This window comes from Ahaetulla prasina, chromosome 3, assembly GCF_028640845.1.
Source record: "Ahaetulla prasina isolate Xishuangbanna chromosome 3, ASM2864084v1, whole genome shotgun sequence".
NCBI lineage: Eukaryota > Metazoa > Chordata > Lepidosauria > Squamata > Colubridae > Ahaetulla > Ahaetulla prasina.
Window position 1 is genome coordinate 99,902,469 of NC_080541.1, and position 18,391 is coordinate 99,920,859.

Below are 18,391 nucleotides of genomic sequence, written 5' to 3' on the forward strand. Positions count from 1 at the left end.
TTGTCCCACTTTTCTAATTCTATATTATGCCTGAAGTTTTTTGCCCAACAGATCATCGTTTCTTTTACTGTTTCATCTTCCATTTTGTATTTTAAGAGGAAATTGTAAATTTTTGTGATCATTTCGCGCGCGCCCCCCCGATCCTAATAGAATTTTGTCTATATCCAATTGTTCTCTATGTATAACATATTGCTCCTGATCTTTCTTGAATCTGGTTTTTATTTGTAGATATGGCCACCATTCCATGTTTAATCCTTGTTGTTTCAAATCTTGAATTGATTTTAATTTACTTTTTTCATTGAGTAGCTCTGCATATCTTATCATTTTGCTCAAATCTGTGGTATTTGGGTGTAATATTGCTTCCATGGTTGATAGCCAAATTGGGACTTTTGTATAATGATCTTTCTTAATTTTCTCCCAAACTTGTAAAAGGGCATTTCTTAATAGGTGTCTTTGAAAATATGTATGGTATTTATTTTTCCCATCCCAGAGAAAACTATGCCAACCGATCTGGAGATCATGGCCTTCTATTGTTAATACTCGTTTATTTTGTAGTTGAATCCATTCTTTAAGACATGTTAGCATTGCGGCCTGGTAGTAAATTTGGGAGATTAAAGCCGTCTCTACTTCTGCTATCTTGCAATATTTTGAGTTTAATATGTTTTTTCTCTTGTTCCATGAAATATATTAATCACCTTTCTTAGGTTCTGAATGTCGAAGTGGCTTGGCTAGAAAGAAGACATCTTATCTGGTAGATCCTTTCCTGTCAAGATTCAGGCCTAGTCATGGATTAAAAATATTATGGGTTGCTCTGATTACTTTTGTCACAGGTTAAGAGAAGGAGTGTATCTTTTTGGTCATTATAGGTGTCTTGGTAGCTTTCATTACAATCAGCTGTGGTATTCTGGTGAACCATCTAAAAAAAGTTGGGAGTTGGAGACACTGTAGCTTCAGTGATTCTATTTCTACCTGAGAAGAAGAGGAATTAAAGACTCCAGTCTTTAATCACGAAAGACCATAGCACTTGAAGCCGTAGCTGCTCTAGTGTCTTATGCCACAGGATTTGATGTTCTTTGCTATGTTTAACATTTTGAGAGAACACACAAAAAGTTCTTTTTCATTGAGTAGCTCTGCATATCTTATCATTTTGCTCAAATCTGTGGTATTTGGGTGTAATATTGCTCCCATGGTTGATAGCCAAACTGGGACTTTTGTATAATGATCTTTCTTAATTTTCTCCCAAACTTGTAAAAGGGCATTTCTTAATAGGTGTCTTTGAAAATATGTATGGTATTTATTTTTCCCATCCCAGAGAAAACTATGCCAACCGATCTGGAGATCATGGCCTTCTATTGTTAATACTCGTTTATTTTGTAGTTGAATCTATTCTTTAAGACATGTTAGCATTGCGGCCTGGTAGTAAATTTGGGAGATTAAAGCCGTCTCTACTTCTGCTATCTTGCAATATTTTGAGTTTAATATGTTTTTTCTCTTGTTCCATTAAATATATTAATCACCTTTCTTAGGTTCTGAATGTCGAAGTGGCTTGGCTAGAAAGAAGACATTTTATCTGGTAGATCCTTTCCTGTCAAGATTCAGGCCTAGTCATGGATTAAAAATATTATGGGTTGCTCTGATTACTTTTGTCACAGGTTAAGAGAAGGAGTGTATCTTTTTGGTCATTATAGGTGTCTTGGTAGCTTTCATTACAATCAGCTGTGGTATTCTGGTGAACCATCTAAAAAAAGTTGGGAGTTGGAGACACTGTAGCTTCAGTGATTCTATTTCTACCTGAGAAGAAGAGGAATTAAAGACTCCAGTCTTTAATCACGAAAGACCATAGCACTTGAAGCCGTAGCTGCTCTAGTGTCTTATGCCACAGGATTTGATGTTCTTTGCTATGTTTAACATTTTGAGAGAACACACAAAAAGTTCTTTTTCATATGAGACTTAGGGGAAATGGGCTATTTGGAAAGTTTTCTCTGTCACGATTTCCAACCTTTAAACTCTGCCATGGAGATTCATGGAGCTCTTTCATTCTTGATGCTTTGTATTATGCTTAATGACTTCAATCTTATGGTGGGTTGATTATTATTATTTTTATTATATGCTGTTTTTATGGGTTTATTCTATTGTATAGTTCCCAGAATGTCCAGATTGACTTAGGTTACAAAAACAGTAAATAAATAAAAAGCTTTTATATATTTATTTTATCAGAAAAGGCAGACAAGGTATTATAAGATATACAAAATATCTGTTCTTTCACATATAGTATATGTGTAGAAATCTTTTAAATGTTTACATATGTTCATGCTTGTGTGCATACCAATTGAAAAAATGAAGCATTTAACAGAACTGTATATTTGTGCACGAAGAAAAAAAATATTAGCCTCTTAATTTCAATAATAGTTTTCTGATATAAGATAGACCCAGTATAATCACTGGCATGTATAGTCTTAAACTTTTTTTCTTCACAAAATCTTACTCAGTCAACACACTGGCCAACCCAAGTACATCACAGTAGATTGTTGGATGTGTTCCTGGATCTGATACTCATTTCACAAAAGGTTCTTACAAGTCTGTTGAACCTCACTATTAAGCTGTTAATCTACTTGTAAAAATAATTCCACTGCCCTCCATGACATTTAAGGAGATAGTCCAGCATAAATTTCAAGGAATGTACCGCTTAAAATACAGTTTGAAATCATCATATCCATTACTGAGCCTCATAGCATGTTTTATAGCACCTGGTGGGGTACATGGTTTACATTGTTGGATCCTGATCCAAAATTAAATAAACCTAAATAAGTACCTCATCATGGACATTAAAATAATGACAGTTACCTGGCTTTAATTTCTAGTTTTTTGTGTTTTTTATAAATTTACAGAAGTTTCATTTGCTTGCTGGGGACTGCTTTGGAAGCATGCAAAACTGTATAGGCAGAAAGAGAGAAGACTCTATTGCCTTTTTTGTTTTGTTTTTGTTTTGCATATATGACTCACCAGTTCCTGCTGGTTAATGTTGGGATGAAAACAGAAACAGTAAAAAGGGAACAGGCCAGGGGTGAAATCCAGCAGGTTCTGACAGGTTCTGGAGAACTGGTAGTGGAAATTTTGAGTAATTTGGAGAATTTGTAGTGGAAATTTTGAGTAGTTCAGAGGACTGGCAAATACCACCTCTGGCTGGCCCCAGAGTGGGGAAGGAATGGGGATTTTGCAATATTCTTCCCCTGGGAGTGGGAAGGGAATGGGGATTTTGCAGTATCCTTCCCCTGCCACGCCCACAAAGCCAAGCCACACTCAGAGAACCGGTAGTAAAAAAATTTAGATTTCACCACTGGAACAGTCGCTCTTCCAAAACTCTTGAAACTTGGAAGCATTTCCTCACTTGATACAGTTGATCAATCAGAAGTTTTTGTATCAATTGCAGTTTCTAGGTCAAACAGTAGGTCATCTCCAAAGGCAGATTCACATAGAACACATTGTAGTAGTAGTCTAGTCGGGCAATGATCAGGACATGAGTTATTATCTTGATCCAGATAGGGTGGTAACTGCTATGTTAGCCAAGCTGAGCAAAGACTAATCTGAATATATTTTCCATGTGCTGTTTAGGATTCACAAGTCACAAATCAACTCTTTTAGGAGAATTGTGACTCTATTCAAAGTAGATATTATAAGATTGCTGCAACTTTGTCTCTGTATGATTTAATCTGAGCTTGTTTTCCCACCATTCAAATCCCATCTTTGTGTTGTGGTCCGCTAGCAGCCTGCAGAGCTGGCAATGGAGTCAGGCAGTGATGAGACTGAGGAAGAACATGGGCCGGTCCTGAAGGCTGGGGAAGGCCCGGATAAGGACTCTGTGTCAGAGGCAGAGGTGGGGCTAGGGCCATCAGGGAGTGAGGTGCAGACTCCAGAGCCTCCAGAGGCTGACAGTAGTGAGGCAGAGGAACAGGAACAGAGGAACAGGAGGAGCCTATTCCTAATGCACTCATGAGAAGAGATGCCAGAAGGCAAGAGCAGCTCACGTAAAGAGGACGACTCGGGAGTAGTAGGGCCAAGAGATGATTGACCCCTCCCATAAGGCATAAAAGACCAGCAACGGCATTTGGGCTCTTTGCCAGAAAACAAAGTTGATAGCTTTGTCTTGCCGCATTTGTTTTGTATCAAGGTCTTCTGAATCTTTGCCAAGAAAGACCTTTGGCAGTTTGCCTAATTGGACCAAGGTTGGTGATAGGACTCAGGAATTGTGTTGCGAGGAATTTGCTTTAATTTAGTTGAACTACGCTGAGAATGAATTAATTCTCAGCTGTTCAAATAAAGTTTGTTTGTTTTTACACTGACTGAGTTTCCTGATACCTGCTTGGGCCTGGGTCACTTTGAGATCTTGATTGAGGTATTGAGCAGAATGATTAATTCCTTTTTAATGGCTAAGTATTGTTTCTTTCAGTTAGCCAACAAAAGTGCATGAACACAGTATATTTCTTTCCCTTAAGAAATTGCAATGTGCCCTATCTTTATCTATGGGCTGTTAAGAAGGGCTTTTGCCCCTATATTATTATATCTCAGGATATATGTTTATACCTCTTGTGTAAGTTTATTATAACTACATGATACAGATCCTCTCTCCAAAAATGCAACTCAAAACAAATTGAGAAAACTTCGTTGATGAGAGATTACAGCTAGCAGTTCTGTTTGCTGCAAAAGTCTTAAGTCTTAAATTGAAAGATAGCCTTAACCCTCTAGCAAGTGGAGTGGAATTCCTTTCCCTAAAGTAATTCTTTTATGGACAAAAGATTGTTTCTCCTAGATTATGCTAACAGATGATCATATAATTAGTTGAGTCAAAGTCCACTAATTTAATTTACACCAAAGCATTCCCCAGCAGAAATTTCTTTTTCCTGTTCTTTATCTACTGTGGAAGATAGTCTTAAACTAGTTCTGCTAGGCCCATGTCCCTGCAGTAGCTTCATTTCATCACTGTTTAATGATTTGGATCCAGACTTTCTATAAGTGGAATTTCATTCACAAAGCACTTCCCCTGGAGGATAGAGTACATAGTTTTTGTTTTGCTTTGTTCTGGTTCTTGCAACTATCTGTGCTAAATGAGAAGCTTCTATAGAGGGCTGGGGAACCATATTAAATGCAACTCTATGTAATGAATGAAGAGTAAATGAGAATTGCCTTTGTCCCCTTTCTTTTATTCTTTATGCAAATAGAACTGAAGATGTCTTAGAGGAAAAACATATTGAAGGGAGCTTGATTTCAGAGTTTAACTTAAAGTATAGGCATTAATTTTGATATTCATTTGAATGTTTGCTCCTCCATTATCTAGAAGGTTTCATTGGTAGAAAGCTATTTTGTTTTGGAGATGGGGAGAAATAGGCCTAATTGCAAATGTAAAAAAAGCCAGATTTGTGCAACAAATAGAATGAAAGGGCTGTGCCCTTGCTGATCCTGATTAACTCTATTTTATCAGTTCCCAGTAACTTTTACATTGAGTGGCATTTCCAGTTTTTGATCACTTTTTTTAACAAAAAGATAAATCCATAGACCTGATTAAGGCCTAAATCCACCACATGAATGATGCTGATAGCTAACCTTTCTCCCAACTCTTTTTTCAAGAAAAAGTTCTTAAGCGCACATGAAGTTGATGAAAAATAGAGAAGCTGCTGTTGTACAATATAGGAAAAACTGATGTGTAGTCACTCTTGAACTACTTTGTTTCCTTGAAAGTTTAGGTCTGCTAAACTGTAAGCAAATAAACCCGAACTATTACTGCATTTTTGTGTTATGTTTTCTTCTTATATGGATAATACCAATTTGTTTATTGTTTTAATTGGTTTGGGTTTTAAAAAAGTTTTTGCTTTTACTTACCAGAAGTTTTTAATAATGAATTAAATAAATAAATAAATTTAATAATGAATTAAGGGGCGTGCATAAGAGCACAAAAGTGCCTACCGTTCCTGTCCTATTGTTCCCTTCATCATATCAGATTGATATAGTTGATGCATATTTTTGTACGTATATGTATATTTTCTTCAAAATATGTTGTTTTATCTATGACAATTGTTTGTGTATACTGTTGTGACAAAAGAAATAAAAAAAAATAAAAAATAAAAAATTCTTAATATTAGTAATAGGAATATCTCTCTTTGTAGATGCTTTTTTTTTTCCTCATAAAGTTTCTGATATCACTTTATTTTGCAGCTGGATCCCGGGCTTCATACACAAGTCAACATAGCCACCTGGGCTCAGAACTAAGGGCACTACAATCTCCAGAGCATCACATAGATCCTATTTATGAGGACAGAGTGTATCAGAAGCCGCCTATGAGGAGTCTCAGCCAGAGTCAGGGAGACCCTCTTCAACCAGCACTTACAGGCACATATCGCACTAGCACAGGTAGGTGGAAATGCAGGTTGTTTTGCTTCTTACCTGGGTAGGTACATTACTTTAAATGGTAATCAGCTGTTACAAATAAAGTGACTGAATTCACATGTGGAAAAATTTTAAATTGTAAGTGCATCAATAATTCCAACAAAGTGGTCTATTTATCTTTAACTTTGCTGTCGAGCATTCTTTCCTTGATTGTTAATTTGCTGAAGGTGGATAGAACATGACAAAGTCATGTCATTAATATATCATTTACAATGGGATTGTTTAATAATTTGGAGAATGAGCAAATTAATGAGGCATTGAACAATAAATTTCTTTCCCACTTCATATATATATACATATATGCATGTGTTCATCCATTTATTAATTTTTTTCTGTCCACTCCATGTAAAGTAGTAATGTATTACAGTCAAACTTACAGAACCATTGATTCATTTGTAATGCAGAAATACATGATCATATATCAAACATGTTGGTATACGGTTCTTAATTGGGAAATGTTCACTTTAGCCATGGAAAATAACTCTATATGTAAAAACTCTATAAAATTTTACAACTCTGTAAGTAAAAACCCTAACTAAATCAGTAATGGCAATTAATATGTGAAAGGATCTGACACTCACACCAGTCAAAACCAAAATTGTTTTTATATTAAAGAGGGTTAAAGTTAGATGTTATTGTCCTGTTATTTGTTTTTATTTTGTTTTCTTTGTAATGTTGAAGTTTGCTCTCACTTCAAAGAAGAGCAATTGTAAAACCAGAAGATTGATTTGATTCTACTAAATTCTAGTCTTCTCTGTTGGAGACATATCTATGCTTTCATTTTTCTAGTCTTGGTCTTCATGCTTCCTACATATGGCAGTTCAGTAGGTGGATGCAATTATCGGTAATCCTATTTTAGGCAGACTTGGATAGCTTGGAAATTTCTTCCTGAAGGTTGTTAGTTTAAGTAAGTACAGTTTATAGTTCTTCCATGCTTTTCAGTCTCATGATTTTTCACAAATGCTTTAGCCATCTCCACAGAATTGTACTCTCAGGATCATACTGAGTATTAATATGTACAATATTCGACAATCATATTTTTAGAGTTTCTTATCAGCATGCAGGGAAATAGCCTCTTTGTTGTTCTTGATTCCTAATGTTAGAGTAACCATTAAAATCTCCTTCTTACATTATGTCTTAATATCCTAAACATGTATCTCAAAAGTAAAAAGCACAGTACTAGGAGAGAGGAAGCAAATTACAACATCCTGTTGGAAAGTCAATAAACTTGTTATGAGCAGTAAGAAATTCACATGTTTGGGTTTTTAAAAAAAACATTTAATTTTTTTTTACTTTAGGCAGATGTAGCAATTAAGACATTTTCTAGTCAGGGGTCCCAATACGTATCCAGGACTATTCCTGATAGTTGGAGCAGCCTTTTAAGATGGAATGGCTTGTGATCAGGGGCCAGATATCTAAATAAATCTCTTCTTCTGAATATACATGTCTGTAAGTCAAAATCTTAAGACATTCTAAATGAAGTTGGAAGGGGGATGGAGATTAAGAAAAGGCCTCCAGTTATATTTCTAATGTAAAGCAAAAGATTTTAAATCCCAACTTTTCTAAGAGAATATTACAGTTGATGTTGGATGTTCTTTTCTGTTTTCTTTTGGATTTTATTATGCTTTTGTTCTCTAATGTGCATAGAAATTGTCATGGGAGAAATTAAAAGAATAATAACTTAATCTCGCTAATGTTGTCTTTATACTTAAACCAGCAATTATCTTCACTAATGATAAACTGTTATTGAGCAATTTATTTGTTATGCCTGAAATAGCTTAATGTCTGGTTTCAGGCCCAAAATGTATCATGTAATACAATCTTTATTATTCCAAAAACATAATTTGAAACGGAATAACTGATACTGCTTTTCATAGCACCCCTCCCCCTCAAATTGCTACAAATTTGGTATTGCTGATAATAAAGAATGAATGTATTATGAATGTCCTACATTGATGACTTAACAATTCAAACAGAAATATCTATTTAACTTCAGTATTATGGATTCTTCTGTTGAGAGGTTGATGGCTTAGTTCACATCTGATTTGTGTCAGTAAATAAAGATTAATAGCTGATTTTAATACTTTAACAAAATTAAACTTACTTGGACCCAATATGATGATTTAGAATCTATTAAAGTTTATTTCTGCCTCAGCAAATCATTTGATGTGAAAAACAGAGAAAGATATATGTAGTACATAATTTCAAACTGGGATGATTTTTGCACTGCTGTATAATATATAATCAATGATGTGCTATATGAAAAGACTATTAAACATTATCCAAGATGACTTTTCAATTTAAGTGGACAGTGATAATAATGAAGGAAAGGAAATCTACTATATTAGCTAAACTTTTCTATATTTCTGTTATCCCTTTATTACTGTTAGCAAGATAAATAGCCTGAAAGGTTGGGGAGCTCTGTTCTATAGGATGAATAAACTGCATCTCTGTTTCAGTAATGATTGAAACTGCCCCTATATTACATGTAAAAATTCCTGAATATTCCAATGTGCTATTCAATAAGTAATAATTTGGTTCATCACTGCTTGAATTATTCAGAAATAAATGCGGACAAATCTTTTCCAGTATGCTAATTATAAAATGTGTGGACCTTCAAAATAAAGCTGGGAGACTCTTAGTGTCTTTTTTAAAGCAGCTATCTAGTATGATGTTATATTGTGAATGATCTAAATTTAGTCTGGTGCTCTGAGTTCTCACTTTTTGAGAACTGGTGATTTGGAGGTGGCTTTTCAGTCAGAAAGATAAACTCAGTTTGCTAAGCTTTCCGAATCCTATACCAGTTCCTAAATGCAAGGTTATTATTAGAGCCTTTCCTCTCCTCTGTATATTTGGAAAGGGATTAATGGCAGGGAAGATAATAGAGCCATTAAGCACAAAAGTGAAATTTATCAAACTAAAATCCGTATCAAATGTACTACATTAAAAAACCTTTTACAATAGCTTTTAGTCATAAATTAAAAACATATATTGCAAATTTGTCTTTTCATAACTTGTAGCAGGTAGGAGAAAAAAGTGTCTCACTGATGCTCACCCCCACTGCTGGGACCTTCACACTCACACTCTCTCTACCTAAGTCCTGGGTTGTCTACATGGCTATATTCCCAGGTGAAAGAGTTATACCAATGCAAGTAATGATTTTGTCACCAATTGTTCTCCAGCTTTCTCCTTTTAAGGTTACTAAGCCGAAGTAATTTAGGATGTATGTTGCTAAAATCAGAACCCCATATTGAAGTTTTTTTTTTAAAAAAAGGATTAAGATAATTAAGTAAGGATTTGTGAGAAGTGTTTGGTACATTAGGCTGACATCTATGTATCTGAGCCAGCAATCAATAATCTGTAGAGTCTAAGCAAACAGATAAAGTAGCAGCTTCTGCCCTCTGGAATCAGGTTTCTCTTTAAGCCCCCACACTTTCAAAGGGTCTTGAAGGCCTGGCTCCCTGCCCAAACATTTGGTGATTGAAGCCCTCTTTCTTTCTTCACCGGAAGGTTTTGGCCATTCTGCCATCTTTATTCTTTTATTGTTGGTTGATTAGTTCCTTGTTTTAAAATGTTTTATATGCAATTTATATTATATACTATACACACAACATGTATAATATACGTATATATTTTAAAGTATTATTACAGAATGGAAGCAGAGACATAACTTTGGATAGCAGTGTTAGTCTACTGCAGACAAATCAGGAGGAGTCTGTTTAGTATCCTTTGACTAATGTTAATTAAATTAATTAATTAGTTAATTAAATTAAATGTTAATTAAAAAGCATAAATTTTAATAAGCGTTAAATTTAAATAAATTTTATCAGTTTAACCACTCCATGCATCTCCTGTTTCTCTTCAGATCATGAAAATCTTTTGCCTTTTATTGATAAAGTTAACCATAGCTTTTTAATAAAATGTGTTAGTTGAAAATGGACTATCAGACTCATACCTTGGCAGCACCCTGCAAAGAAATAAAGGATCCTTCATGACAGTAATCTCAACATTTCCTGCCAATTTCACCCTAGTATTGGTTTTAATTGTCCTATAGCAGTGATGACTAACCTTTTTCCCATTGCATGCCAAAAGTGGAGGGAGCACAGGGGGTCGTGCGCACGTGTGCCCACACCCATAATGCAGTGCCCCCCACGGGCCCACCCCCTGCACATGTACACGTGATCCCCTCTCCCCATGCATGTGCGCATGATCCCTGCTCCCACAGCACATGCGCGTGTGAACATCCTTTCCCCCGTGCATGCGGGCCACACCCCACATCACCCATTTTGGGCCTTGCAAGCCTCCCTGAAGCCGCTTGGGACCAAAAACAGGGTGTAGGGGGCGCTGCTAGAACCCGGAAGAGTGTTAATGAAGTGCCTCCCCCAGCCCACGACCAAAAAAATTATTTATTATTATTATTATTTTATTAGATTTATAAACCGCCCTTCTCCTGAAGGACTCAGGGCGGTGTACAGCCAAGGTAAAAAGAAACAATGTACAATTAAAAGTAAATAAAAAAACTTATTATACAGTGTGGCCGAAATTAAAATGGTTAAAAATCTAAAAAAAACACCAATTTAAACTTAAATGAAATTTAAAATTTAAAATCTAAACAATTTAAGAAAGCCCCGCGCGAACAAACAGATATGTTTTCAGTTTGCGGCGAAAGGTCCGAAGGTCAGGTATTTGACGTAAACCAGGGGGAAGTTCATTCCAAAGGGTAGGAGCCCCCACAGAGAAGGATCTTCCCCTGGAGGCCGCCAGCCGACATTGTCTGGCGGACGGCACCCTGAGAAGACCCTCTCTCTGTGAGCGTACGGGTTGGTGGGAGGCATGAAGTAACAGCAGGCGGTCCCGTAAGTACCCAGGCCCCAAGCCATGGAGCGCTTTAAAGGTGGTAACCAAAACCTTGAAATGCACCCGAAAGGCAACAGGAAGCCAGTGCAGTCTGCGCAGGAGAGGTGTCACATGGGAGCTACGTGAGACTCCCTCTATCACCCACGCAGCTGCATTCTGGACCAACTGAAGCCTCCGAGTGCATCTCAAAGGGAGCCCCATGTAGAGAGCATTGCAATAATCCAGGCGGGAGGTAACAAGAGCATGAGTGACTGTGCATAGGCCATCCTGATCAAGGAAGGGGCGCAACTGGCAAACCAGGCAAACCTGGTGAAAGGCTCTCCTGGAGACGGCCGCCAAATGGTCTTCAAACGACAGCCGTGCATCCAGGAGAACACCCAAGTTGCGCACTCCCTCCTTTGGGGCCAGTAACTCGCCCCCAAATGTCAGTGCAACCCCCCACCCCTTCTGCCAAGAGAGCACACCTGCTTCCTGGCTGGTGCATCTCTTACTGTGGTGCTGGACAGACATTCCTTTGACAGCGCTGCTTTTTTCCCGGTGGCTGGCAAGGGTGTGGTGGCAATTCTCTTCCAGAATCCTAGCCACAAGCGGCAGGGTAAGAACCGCTGCACAGCCCCAGGAAAGTAGCAGGGGGAATGCTGCTTTTTTCCCAGTGAATCCCAGCTGCAAGCAGCAGGGTGAGAACCACCACCACCACCCTGCCCGCCACCAAGAACAAGCAGCAATGTCCCTGCTACTTTCCTGGGGTTGTACAGCAGCTCTCACCCTGCCACTTGTGGCTGGGATTCTGGAAGAGAACCATCCTGCCTCGCCCACCATCAAGAACAAGTAGAGATGCCCCTGCTACTTTCCTGGGGCTGTGCAATGGTTCTCACCCTGCTGCTTGTGTCCGGGATTCTGGAGGAGAACCACACACCCTCGCCCACCACCAAGAACAAGCAGAGATGCCCCTGCTACTTTCTTGAGGCTGTGCAATGGTTCTCACCCTGCTGCTTGTGGCTGGGATTCTGGAGGAGAACCACTGCCCCCTCCTCGCCCACCACCAATAACAAGTAGCGCTGCTGCTGCTCTTCTGGGGCACCCAAGCATGTCAGGTGCTCCAGACCACAGACACGCATCATTGTGGGCTGGAGGGCTGGGGCCGCACAAGAAGTCTGCTCGGGCCAACAGCTCTCTCCCCTAGGAAGTGGCCGCTAGGATCCCATCTCCCCATCTTTGGGCACACGAGCTGTTCTTCGCGTGCTCATGCATGTCAGAAACCAGAAGACCAGGTGGCCAGTGTGCATGTGCACTAAGGAAACCAGAAGATCACCTTCCCAGCATGCACATGTGCACTAGAAAACTATTCTTTTGGTTTCTGGCGCTCCTGTGTGCATGACGATCAGCTGGCTGGTGTGCCAGAACTCGGAAAAGTAATGGCGATGGTTCTGCGTGCCCAGAGAGATGGCTTTGCATGCCACTTCCGGCACACGAGCGATAGGTTCGCCATCACAGCCCTATAGCTTTTAGGATGTTGACTTTGAACCCCCTAGGCCCAATTGCATGAAATTTGTTTCCTTAAGTTTCTTTGTTCTACTAGGGGCCTCCAGCAAAAGCCATGAAAGAAGACAGAAATCCTTACTTCCTTTCTCCTGAATCCCCCATCTCACACCGAAGAGCTCACTGAAGGGAACATAGTCAGAGGATGACTATGACAGGCCACTCACTTAAGCATGCCAGGGCTACTGGATCGACTCTAACCCAAGAATTTGAAAAGACAATACAAGTAGTCATGGTTAACTCTCCTTCCCCAAAACAAGGGTGGGGCAAGGAATTCTTAACTATAATGTGTGAATAGAACAACAGGTCTGTTCTGGACTTCTCAATCAGGGCAGCTGTTTTCCAGCACTCTAAATCTACCAATTGAAGTAGGAAAAAAGTATCCATGAAGCAGCTCTAAGGTGAACTGAATACTGAGTGTATTATAGACCTAAAGATCATTCAAAGTGGTAATTTAAATATTTGTTGCATTTTTCTACTTACTCACTGTGGATGATTGAGAATACTTTTGGTTTTAACAATAACAGTGGGGTTTTTCCCCCCCTAATCATTAAAGCAATGAACCACAATAACTGTATGCACTCTGTTTTCATTCTTAATATAATGGGGAGATTTTTTTTAAAAATCACTGTTGAAAGTGGAATTATTTTTCTCTGAGATGCCTGCTCTGATGATTCCAGAAATTAGTTTTATAATCTGGACCACAATAGGTTTACAAGTGATATAAGAAAATTAAAACTTGTGTGGTAAACCATATCAGTGAGACATCTATCATCCAATCACCAAATGAGGGGCAGAGGTTATTCCTTCTGTATAGTCTATTCACTCTTCTTTCTTAAGTGATGTTTTGCATAGTGTTACTAAAGTTTTACATTCAATTTACAAACCATAATAATTACAAACCTGGAAAAAATAACAACTTCAATCAGGTTTGAGTAAAGTCCAGTTTCCCTAGTATAATTGATTTGTCTATTTTCAAGAGTTTAGATACCATTTTTGATGATTAGTACTTTTATGTGACTCCCACTGCAGAAGTGGTGTTGTTGTTTTTGTGTGCCCAGAGTCACAGGGACTATGTCTCTCTCTGTAAGGAATCTTCCTTTATCAGCTTTTAAGGACAGCTAAGGGGAAGATATGACATTGTGCCAGAGTAAAGGCCCCTCATTGTTTAGATGGTACTTTGAGTTTAATTAGGAATTCTATAGAGGGGGCAGAGTATCTGTTGGGTTCACTGGTAATAAAGCTTGAGATCATGGCTAGATCCATTTGGTACCCTGTATCTGTTACATGCTTTTTAATAATTGATTTGAAGAGTTGATGTTTAATTATTGGATTGTATAAATCTTAATGGTGCAAAACTGGAGAAGGGGTCTAGGTAGGGATTATAGAGACATTGTGTTATTGGCTTGGACTCAAATAAATGGAGAATTGCAGGTATGTAGTGGTCACTTATTATCTTAAGAAATTTAACGGTGACATAGTCCTCATGAGTTTCCTATTGCTGACAGACTATCTCAGGTATCTGAAACAAAAGATCTGCTGGGTTTTGTGGGCCATCTATGTTCCAAGAATGACTCTTGGATCTTTGGACAAATTGCGTGATTTTGGTTTTCTGATAATTGAATTCTAGCTAGTCTTCCTTGCATTATTATTCTAATAATAATATTATTAGAATATTCCTAATAATATTCTATTATTAGAATAATAATAATTGAATTCTAGCTAGTCTTCCTTGCTAGTACTCTCACTTCTCTTTTAAGGCCAATAAGTGTTTTTGAAAGTTTTGCTGCATCTTCTGTGTAGATTAGAACAAAGATGTGTCTTCCAGCAAGTGGTTAGCAGTAAAATTCTGTCTTGTGGAGACGGCCTACCATGGAGTTCATATAGAAATTAAATAAGAGTGAGGCCAATATGCCACCTTGCTTGACACCTTTGTTGGTTTCAGTGGCACTGGTGAGATGGCTTTAGGGGTTACGTTTTACTTGTACAACTGATATGTAAAATCAGTCTTGCATGATTGAAATGATTGTATCGTTGAGGAGGCCTCCAGCTTTTCCCAAATTTAATTCAGGATATCAGATCAGTGCTGCTTTGAAGTCTATGAAAACAGCATAGAGGAAGTTTGGATTGTGAAAGGAGTAGTTTTCAGTGGGTTAGAGTACTAAGCAGAGGTGAAATTCAGCAGTTTCTGACAATTTGTGGAAAATTGGTAGTGGACATTTTGAGTAGTTTGGAGAACAGGCAAATGCCACCTCTGGCTGGCCCCAGTGGGGTGGGAATGGAGATTTTGCAGTAGCCTTCCCCTGCCATACCCATCAAGCCACACCATGCCCACCAAGCCACGCCCACAGAACCGATAGTAAAAAAAATTGAATTTCGCCACTGGTACTACGCATTGATCAATCGTGAATCAGCCTTCCTTAAAGCTAGATTACTCCTCTGCGAGTGTGTTTTCTTTTCTTTTGAGTTCTAGAATTTTCATTGTAGAGAGAGGCAGTCAGCTGCTTGCTTGAGTTCATTCGGGTGTGCAGTAAGGTTTCTCATCTATCAGTGCTATATTGTGGCTGGGTGATTTCTGCTCAGTTTGAATGGACTCTCTAAAGCCACCAGAATTTCTTTCAGAAACAAAGTAACAGGTTTTCACACACACACACACACACACACACACACACACACACACACTGAATTATTAGCATCTGGCAGCACATCCCGCATTCTATTCATGAAGAGTTAAAATGTTCTAGCCCACGGTCTTAATGCAAGTCAGGGAAAGCTGGAATAATAATGTATTCTATAAAGTTGCCCAGTTGGAGCCTACCAACTGCTGAAGCAGTATCTGTCAGCTGTGCTCTGTGATGGACAGTTCCCCTGCTAACTTGAATAGACTTTAACTCTCTTGGCAGAGCTGGTAAGAACAGAACGCTATGTAGATGTGTGTTCTTATTTTGTTTGAATGTACTAAAAGAATACTAATAGAAAAAAAAAATCTGGTTTAAATATATTTGAAATGTCATACTTATATGATATTTTCCACAAGTGACAACCTTCCCTGGTTATTGATGTCAAAGTAAATAAAACATAGATGACTTCCAGTCTGAAGTAATTTCCTGCTAATCTCCTATAGTTAAAATAATCAGATTTTATGTAATGTAAAAAGAATCACGAACTTTCATTAATTAGGCACTATTGTAATTACTGCCATGTGATTTTGCACCATTTTCTCCATTGAAGATAATTAGTTTTGCATATGTAATGTAATCCTCATACAGTTTAGTATTGTTTATAAATTAATTTATCTTTCTAACTTAATAAAAAGAAAAATGGAAAAGTACATATCAAACCTAAAGATATTTTTAAAGACTGATTCTCAGTCTCTTGGCCAAGCTACAGTACAGAATCCACTTTCCTTTTACATTTTAGTTTATTTCTTGTTTCAGTGTTTCTGTTTCCAAACTTAAGTCAATTTCTTTAATATTCAGTGGTTTATTTGCTATTTAATATTAGCAAGGAACTATTTCATCTTTCATCAGTTTTCATCAGGAAAACTGAAACAGAAAAGGCTGTAGAAAAGCTCATTTTTCTCTCCATAATTTCTCTTTTTTTCCGACATTAGCCTTCACATCTCTAACTATAGCAAAACAAAATATAGTGATTTTTTTGGGGGGCCCACCCTAATCAACCACTCTTAATATACCTATCTCTAAATCTTTCACCTATACCTTTTTTCAGCTTGTTGTCTAATATATTTACTAATAGGGTGCTATAGATCCCTGCTATCAAGTTGCATAAACATTGGAAGATTTTAAAACTACATTTTCTTTTCTTTTTTTTATTCAAAAGGTTTTACAAACATTTTTACCCATTCTTCCCCCCTCCTCCCTCCAACCCTCACCCTAGCCCCTTCCTCCACCCCCTCCACCCAATCCCCTCACCGCCCACCCCCGGACTTCCCAGAGCAAAATACAGGATATATCACCTAACAATCATAAACTAGAATAAGCAAACAATCCATAAGCTTCCATCCCTCCCCTAGTACCTTAACTCCCCTTATCTATTCAAAAAAAAAAAAAAAAAGGAAAAGAGAACAAACTATTACAATTACATTCTATCCATTCTTAAGCTTTTCAGTCCTTCGTCTCCATTCCAATATTCTTTCGTGGACAGTCTTTTAAGTACTCTAAAGTTTCTGCTTTCTCTTTTAAGTTCATTAATTTTTGTATCCAATCTTCAACAGTATACAATATATCTTCCAATATTTCAGTAGCAAAAGTCCAATTATTCTTCAAAGTAATATCTTGTATAGTCCACCAGATTTATAGATCCATCATACATAATAATAAATAATATCATTTTTATCCAATCCTTAATAATCCATTTCTTAATCTATTATTATCATTACCTTATTTTTTATCCAAATTAATTTAAATTTTAACAAATCCACATATAATCAACTAGCATTACTTACCATCACTCCAACATTTAGAATATAAATTCAAACAATACCATTTAGGTTTAATCCCAATTCTTCCCCATATTTCCAACACTATAAATTACCAAATAATTTATAGCCATTTTCATGCATTCCTTAATTAAGTCCATTTCTTGTTCTGTTTTTATCAAGATACCCCCAAATCAAATAAATCAATTATTGACAATTCAACCATATATAAACAAATAACATCACTACAGTCACATCTCCAACATTTAAATTATAAATTCAAACAGATACAAATAAATTTTACAAACTCCAAATAACTATTCTTACAAATATATAAGTTAACAAAAGTTAATTATAATTTAACCTTTCCCATAAAGAGAAACTCTGTTCACTTGAAATTGTTGCTTCTTAACTCCTTGTTCTTTACATTTAATAACCACTTGACTCAATCTTTTCTCCTTTACATCCCCTATTTTTTCCAATGCTTCTTCTGCATCAGTTTTAATCCCAACTATTTGATGTGGACTTCCAGCCTTTAATACATTAATATAAAAATCTCTTGCTTTAGGTACTGTCTTAAGACAATATCTTCTTCCTATATGATTTACTGTTAAACGAGCTGGAACATCCCATCTAAACCATATCTGATGATTTCTAAGCTCATCCACCAAAAAAGCAAAATCCTTTCTACTTCTTAATATTTTAATAGGAATTTCTTTCAAAATTAATATCTCTTGACCTAATATTTGGATTTTATTTTTATAAGATGCTTGTAAAATTTCATTCCTCATCCTCCTGGTTGTAAAATAAATCACGATATCTCTTGGTAGCTGTTTCTGTCTGGCAACCTTAGAATATATTTTTTCAATTTGAATTACAACATCTTCTGGTTGCTCTCCAGTCACCTGTGCAAAAACCTCTGCAAAAATTTCTTTTAAATTCTCTTGCTTATTTTCTTTAAGTCCTCTAACTCTCAGAGCAAACTCCATTGATTTAAATTGCAACACCACCAATTCATCGTCTACCTTCTCCACCTTTGTCTGAACCTCCTCTATTTTATTTTGCAAATTCAAATTAACTTGATTAATTTCTTCTACTCTTTCATCCAACTGGATTACA

General features: G+C 37.2%; 1 protein-coding gene across 1 annotated transcript in view; it reads left to right on the forward strand.

Annotated features, from left to right (window-relative positions):
• Nucleotides 1–18,391, forward strand: part of CTNND2 (catenin delta 2) — a 546,840-nt gene that overhangs the window by 301,778 nt on the left and 226,671 nt on the right. The window contains exon 8 of the mRNA XM_058176992.1: nt 6,208–6,402. Coding sequence (XP_058032975.1) covers nt 6,208–6,402 — 195 coding nt within the window. The remainder of the gene's footprint in view (nt 1–6,207; nt 6,403–18,391) is intronic.